The following is an 8,076-nucleotide window of genomic DNA, read 5'->3' as shown; positions in this document are numbered from 1 at the left end:
CAATTGTCAAACTTTTGGTGTCGATCATTCGATTTCATCCTGGACACTACAGAAAATGGGCTAAAAGTGTTAAAAACCGAACTTCTCCTTTAACATACTGTACTTTCTATAAGCTGCTACTTTTTTCCCACGCTTTGAACCGTGTGGCATACATGAAAGTTCAGCTTTTCTGTGGATTTTTCAAGGGGTTGATTTTCACTTAGCACAAGTACATGTACGCAGCAGGCATGACGGGAAAACAAATTAAAACATTTTGACATTTATTTGCTGCATTAAAGCCGTCGAACCGATGAAGAGACTGGGCTAAACTCCTGCAGAGCTGAAATACAGAGCTGAAGAAGCCCCATCTTTCATTAGAAGCTCCTACTGCTGGGAGCCTACAAGCTCACAGGAGCTAGCATAGTCATAATCATTCCGAAAAAGTTAAAAAACAATCCACTGGATTTGGTTTCCAAGTTTGAAGACGTTTCGCTTCCCATCCAGGAAGCTTTTTCAGTTCAAAAATTTCATTTTTGAATTAAAAAAATCTGGATTTGCAATCTGGATTCAAAGTTTAAAGGTTCTCTCTCTGCTGCAGCTGCAGCTTGCTCAGGAGAGTTTGCTGCTTTTATATGTTGTTACCAAAGTCTCCAATAACAGAAAAAAGTTCGCTAGATTTGGCGCTAGGAGCTTTTGTTAAGTAAAAGCTCTAGAGGGGTTTGAAAATTCACTAAATATAGCCAAAATAAGAGCTAAGTTGGCGACTCTTCGTGCCATTTGTTTTCAAATGACAATATGTTGGACACTGAAGGAGGGGCTCCGTGACACACTTAATATTATCAGCGTTCTGATGGCATTTTTACGAAAGGATTTTTCTCAAATACATAATCAATGTGCACAAATAGGTAAAAGTTGTATTAACCATATGTGTAAACTAAGTTTTATGGGGCCCCCAGGAACTTGGGGCCCTAGGCAACTGCCTAGTTTTGCCTACTGGTAAATCCGCCCCTGAACAACACTGTGTACATTTAGCCACTAGTTTGTCTATAAAATATAAACCTGATTGAAAAGGTGTATGTTTTGTTGTATCATGACAAAAAAGGAAATTACAGTAGTTTAAAAGATATGAGCACTTTTAAAGACAACAACTTAGATTTAGCCATTAATTCAGAATGCATATATAGTCAGTGAATATAATTCACTTACAGGCCTCTTTTTTTCCAGACCTCTATGCCTCATTATGCTTAAGCTATTTTGTTGTATCACAATAAGCTAAAACATCATTTTCTGCTCATTAAAGCTTAAAGGATTAATCAGATTTATTGTCATCAATCGACTATTGAAGCAATTGTAAGCTAATTTGGTCATTTCATGGAATTGTTGACTAGAATAATGGTACGACTAAAACATTCTGAAAGAAAAACCTACCTGAAGTAACAAAACTATAAATAAAGGCTAGACATATACAATCTACACACTTTTATGACTAAAGATAAAATTGCTGTTGTATTTATTTATGTGCCAAGATTGTTTTATAGTTTTTTTGTTTGTATTTCATTTAAAATTATATTAAAAATATATTCCAAATATGGGATTATTTAGATACAATAATTTACTAGAAGTAAAGATTCATTAATTAACTGAAAAAAGTATCAATAGATGAATTGATCACTCAAATAATCCATTGATGCAGCCCTACTGTTCATGTGAAAGAGAAGAAAAATTATGAGGATAAACTTCTTTTTATTGGGCAAAGGAATTTAGAATGATTAAGCAAATAGATTATTATCAAAAAAAGGCCAAACAAGTGGGGTGAGTAACATCTTTTGCACCAGATGAGTCGGTCTTCAGATCTATATGTTATTCAGTGCAATGAATGTAATAGGGTTCTTTTTACTTAAAAAATAAAATCACGCTTGCTTTAGCAAGATTGCTCAGGTTGTCCCATTTAGGGAACACTTTAAATGACAGCAAACACAAACATTACCCTCAAGTAAACTCCCTTATTTCACTAATGCATCATCATCTGACACACTGAATCACCACAACACTTATATAGGTCATTTAAGTGAGTCCAGCTTGCAGTGGCACTGAAGTATGCAGAGCAGGGGGATTTCTTTTTTGCCGCAGTCTGTTGGGGCCGGTGAGGCAGATATGACTCGACAGGCTCTCGGCCCAGTCGGGCAGCACGCGAGCTCCTTTGACCCGATGAAATATGCGAGTATCATCTGGAGCTGCATTGGTGTGTGTGTTGTCCTGTCTACTTTATTTTTTAAGCCCAAAACATGGAGAGAAATTAGGTCAATTAAGGCTTTGATGCGTTGATTTTGAGTCTCGTGTTGAAATCTGGTTTCAATTTGAGCTGAAGAAATATGTGAAATATATGTTTGGGTTTTCTCTGTAACAGGTTTCTCTTTAGACTTCCTTTTTGCCTGTTGTGTGCTTGAAGTCATGCTCCTACTGTATATGTGTCACACCATGAGTCACTACTACGAGCTTACTTCGGCCTAATCTCTCTTCTCCAGTATGGGATGGAGACTCATCCTGGATTTATGCACTTAGCATGTTTGCGGCTGCAGAGAGTAATCAGGGATCAACTTGATGCTTATCGAAACTGAAAGGAACGCTCTGCCGTGTAAAGCCTTTCTGGATGAAATGTTTTTTATTGAGTCGTTTGATGCAAATGTCATGCATTTCTATGTATTTTTAGCTAATTTAAAATTGAAGTTAGACTAACATATAAGATGCATGCAAAGGTAAAATGCTGCAAAGGAGAAATGGTGAAAACTGAAAGTGGACTGGTAAATTTTGCTAAGCAAAAAAAAAAAAGGCATGGTAAAACCCTGCAAGTAGCTGAAACAGCTGCAAACTAGCTCTGCATCAACAAATATGGGATCAGACCATAGACATTACAACAGATCAACATCTGTGGATCAGATCTGTTGCTAAAACATAAACCATACAGAGGACATTTGGAGGGAATAAAGACAAGTTACCTTTTCAGACTGAAAACATTTTCACCAATACCCCATCTAGAATCTTCTTGGATATTAAAACTGATCCCCATATTGATATTGCATGTACTTTACATGTATTTGGTGAGCTTTGAGTGTTAGACTCAACTTTTTTTATCCCTTGGGATTACTTCTTCAGGGAAATTCTGGTTCCAGTAGCTTATATAGAATACAAAGAGTTAAAGAAAGATGCCATTAAAGATAAAATATATGACAGACAATATTAAAAGATTGTATATAGTACTTGCAATGCAGAAATGTACTGACCTTATAAATAGGTAATATTGCACCGATACCAGTATAGGGCAGGGCCCCCATCCAGCACTAAAGTGGTGGTAATGGTATCGGCAAGTACCGACAAATAGGGCACTGATACAATTTTAAGACCCAAAAGTTTATTCAACTATTGTCACCCATTCCACGTAGGCAATAAAAGTTCTACTGGATTCACTTTGTATTCGTCTTTTTCCTGCTTCACAAAGGTAGGCAGCAGCTTGACAAAGCCATGATGGCAATTATTTTACATCCAAGTAGTATAAAGTTCTTCATATTTACACACACACCAATTTCAAAGTGATGCTATCGGTATCGGTATTGGCCAATACTGCACAGCCAGGTATCGGGCATTGGTATCGGGGCCAAAAATGGCCTACACTACAAATAAGTTAAAAAATATATTGCATATTGAATATTGCATATGACTGACAATAGGTAATGTTTTACATAAGATGACCAAGGAGGGTGGTGCTAACCTTTGTTCATTTTCCTATCACCTCCTCCTTCCCTCAAGTGTTTACATGTAGCAGGTTTTTGTGTTTGCAGCATCTTTTCTTGTTGGTATCGATGTATTTCCTGTTATTTCCAGCATTTCTCATTTGCAGCACTTTTCTTTTGCATGTGCTTTGTATCCGTGCCTTTGCACAGCATTTGCAGCCAGTAGAATAAACAACAGTTCTTCTATCTTAGGGGCTAGAGGTTTTATCCAGAACTTACATTCAATTCAATTCAATTCAGTTTATTTCTATAGCGCCAAATTCACAACACATGTCATCTCAAGGCACTTTACAGTTCAACCAGATCATACATCATCAAATGCAACAAAAAGCATTGGTGTAACGCATGCAGTTTATTAAGGTGGAGAAGCTGGGTTGATGACTCATGCTGTCTGAGTTTACTGGTCAGCTTCATGTTTGATGGTTGCCAGGGAAACAGGATTCATCCGACTGCACTCTTAAGGTGTGTGTTGGTTCGTTTGGTGTATGTAGATAGTTTATTTATCCTGCATTACATTAAGAACTTCTATAACATTCTCAAGGCAACAGTGTGGGGATGGCCTGCTCCTCTTTGACTGATGTGCAGTCTGGTTTGAACAGCCAGTCCACAAAGCAAGGTCCACAAGGACACAGATGACTAGGTCTGGTGTGCAGGTATCTGAGCGCCCTTCTGACCTCAACCTCATCTTACCCTTGTTGGCTAAACTAAAGCTGAGACTTTATAAGATTTCATTAAATCCGTCAAGCATGCACAGTTAATTATCAAACATGACTCTACTTTTAGTCGCAACTTCTACCTGGAAAGACGACTATTTAATAAAATTCACTGACGCATTCTATCCTTCAATAATGGCCAACAAGAAGTAACAATCAGCATACTGGTGTCAGATAAGAGAGAAGTAGCTTCTGTGTTTCCCCCCAAACAGATAAGTCGGAATTTTGTGAGAAAGTTTAGACCAGAGAGGAGAGAACAGGGAATGGCTTCTCTTTCAAAGTTACCAAACAGCAACAAAGGCTGAGAAAGTGAAGCCATGCAGTTAATGGTCCCTACTGGGAGTTGAACGTGGAATATCACTCCAGAGTTATGCTTACTTTAGCGCCCTGTCACACCTTGCCAAATTAGACAACTTATACCCAACGTCCCAGAATCTTCTACAACGCTGGCATAGGCTGAAACTTTCTATGTATTTTTTTTTTCAATTTTGGGCGCATATATAGCGCATTCATAACTAGTCCAGAACTTATGTCGAACAACAGCCTAACTTTATTTAACTTTGTTTGTGAAAAGCTTTCTCTAATTCCTTTTTAAATTGTTTTAACTTCCCATATAGCTTTGTAGATTGTCAGATATTTAAGTCTGTATCTTGAAGCTCGCACTGTTAGTATTGCTAGTTGATTGCATGACAACTGAGGAATCCTGCAGGGGCTTTAAATAACTGACATATACAACCCTGTCCCTCCTGTATACATTGCACATTATACATACATGCATACATTTTAAATAAAACCTTCCTGAACATCAGTACAAAATGAAATCATTTACCTGCTGCTCTGTAAACTTAGAATGCAAACAACTGACAGATGAAGAGGTTTTTTTGATCCTCATACAGCCTTTGACCGAATGGACTGCCACCAACTCAGGTTTCTGCTGTTGAAGGGTCTTGGTTCTCCTTGTGTTTGGTTTTCTGATCTTAAAGGAATTATAAGTGAGATGTTTCCTGTAGAATTAACCAAAAATCATTCTCATTTGTTATCTGGGATGGCTAAATGATCAGTCCTCTCTATCTACAGTGTCTTAGTCAAAATTTTCTGTTTTGGAGCTTAAGCCATTCAGTGATTTATGGACTAAAAGAAGCATTTTAAAGTCTATTTCCTGACATACAGTACATGGGGCCATTGGTAGGACTTTAGAACTGGGTTGATGTGCTCCACTTTTTTAGTTTTAGTGAGGATGCAGGCAGCAGCTTTCTAGATTAGCTGCAGCAGGACCATTTAATTTTTAGGAAGACCTGTGAAGACAACGCTGCAGTGATCAGTTCTAAGAAAGATAAATACCTGGATTCGTTTTTCAGGGTCCTGCTGAGACATTAGTTCTTTAGTCCTGGAGATTTTCCTTTAGGTGATAGAAAGGCTGGCTTTGTTACTGTCTTTATGAGCCTCTGAAGGGTTTAGCTCTGGCGAGGGTAGGAGACAAATCTGGGTGAGTCCACAACTACACCCAGATTTAATATTGGTATTTGTGATAATTTTGAACACTCTGCATTCAGCCTAACAAGGATTAATGGAGCTTTAAGTTTTATTTACGTTGGGTTGACATTATCAATAACTTTAAGAGGGTAAAGCGACTTTTTAGACAAGCAAAGTAATTTTTCAATGGGTAAATAGTCCTGTCCCAAATCAAATGTTTGTTATTCTCTATTTGTGCAGCTGATTTATTCTACATCTTGCATTTTTGCATATTTAAGAACCCGTATTTTTTAAAATACAAGCTTTTAATGCTTGTCCATGTGCATGTGTGTTTCTCCTCAGGGGTGGATATCCTGAAGCTGGTTGCAGCCCAAGTTGGCAACCAGTGGATCGACATCTATCAGTCGCTGGCCAATGCCACTGAACGTGAGGTTGCGGCCTTCTCAAATGGCTACTCCTCTGATCACGAGCGTGCGTACGCAGCGCTGCAGCACTGGACCATCCGAGACAGCGGGGCCAACCTTGCCAAGCTGATCAACGCTTTGCACCGGCAGCGCCGCATCGACGTGGTGGAGAAGATCCGCTGTATCATGGAAGACAACCCTCAGGTGGGTTTCTGCTGCTGTGTCTGTGACTTGAAAATGCTGTAATGTGGTTAAATCAGGATGTCAAGGGGAAATAGTCTGTCTGACCTTCAGTTGCATGATAGTGTTACATTAAGGGCTCTATCAATATCAAGCAAACATGTTCCGGTACACCCTGTTCTCTTCATGTTTGTTTTAATGAAATCTATTCTGGGAGGGAAGATTCCTCTCTGAAGCCAGTCCATGAGCTTCAGACGCATTCCTCACATTAAAGTAACTCCACTTTGAGAAGATTATTTGATGTTTCAACACTAATTGTAGTCTGTGTTGCAATTAAATTTGGAAGGGAAAATAAGAGATAAGAGAGTCTCTGTAGCGTTTGGTTCAGATTTCTGCATGCATGTGAGCTGATAGGAGTCAGCCTGTTGCATGGATACTTTAATAAAAACGGCAGACTCACATGCCCCATGTCATTCCCGTGACCTCTCCATATCCGTGAAGTTTAGACCTTGCACTGTAATCCTATAAGGACATTTTGGATCAGTCATCACTGTTTACTTATCCTATTACTCTTATTTTAACAGTTTGTATTAAATCAGTGCTTTTGACCAGCCTCTTCAAGGTCAGGGCTGCACATGTAAAGCTCGGGTAACAACCCAGATTGATACCATCTTTCATCACTGCTTAATTATCAACAGATAATGTCATGCCATTGAATTATCGTTAAGATACAGGTTATTAATACGAGGAAGAGACGGCCAAATGAAGCAGATGAAGTAAAATGATACTGAATAGAGTTGCAGGGAATCATTTTGATTGGTTGATTGATTGAGCAAAAGTGTTTGTATTATCATTTGCCCAGCAATCTTAGGAGATCACCTGGAACATAAAAATTAGTTGCAAAGACTAGAAAAAATGAAATTTAGCGCTTCTAATTAGGAATGAAGACCATACCCTAAAACATCTATTAATACTTAAAGGAAAAGTCCGGTCAGCAACAAATAATCAGTGGATCATAATTTATACCTAGAACTAATATGTTTGCAGTGATTAAATTAATTTAGCGTTAATCAGTAAAAAAATAAAAATAATATTTTTCGTTATGATCACAGAGTCCGGGACCAGCGATTTTTGCCCAAATATAGTAACACCTCACTCCTGCCATCTTCCGGCAGTGACATCAGAGTGCGGTAAGCCTAGCGCCATTCTCCCCGCTTTACAAGCAAAATCAATGGGAACTACTAGACACATCTGCAATCAGCAACAATAATTGAAGATTTCCAGAAGACTTCACCATTGAAATTCACCAGAGCTATAGTGAAACTGACAATGCCCACGTGCATGGCAGCTGGATGTTGGAATACATCGGGTAAAACTGAAAAAAAGATGAGTTTTTTCACCTGTACGATTCCTGATCCTCCACGGACGGGTTGGTCGTTGGATTGCCAACTTGAAGAGGGAGGATTTGCCATCGAACTTCTGGCCAGAGAAAAAACCCGTAAGATGCAGCTTTGAAGTTAGGAAGCTGAGATGGAAGCA

General features: G+C 38.6%; 1 protein-coding gene across 1 annotated transcript in view; it reads left to right on the top strand.

Annotated features, from left to right (window-relative positions):
- Positions 1-8,076, top strand: part of tnfrsf21 (tumor necrosis factor receptor superfamily member 21) — a 56,881-nt gene that overhangs the window by 34,001 nt on the left and 14,804 nt on the right. The window contains exon 4 of the mRNA XM_015391956.1: positions 6,296-6,561. Coding sequence (XP_015247442.1) covers positions 6,296-6,561 — 266 coding nt within the window. The remainder of the gene's footprint in view (positions 1-6,295; positions 6,562-8,076) is intronic.

This window comes from Cyprinodon variegatus, unplaced genomic scaffold (assembly GCF_000732505.1).
Source record: "Cyprinodon variegatus isolate N-32 unplaced genomic scaffold, C_variegatus-1.0 Scaffold567, whole genome shotgun sequence".
NCBI classification, from domain to species: domain Eukaryota; kingdom Metazoa; phylum Chordata; class Actinopteri; order Cyprinodontiformes; family Cyprinodontidae; genus Cyprinodon; species Cyprinodon variegatus.
Note: the sequence above shows the minus strand (reverse complement) of the source record. Positions and strands in the feature narration are given on the sequence as shown.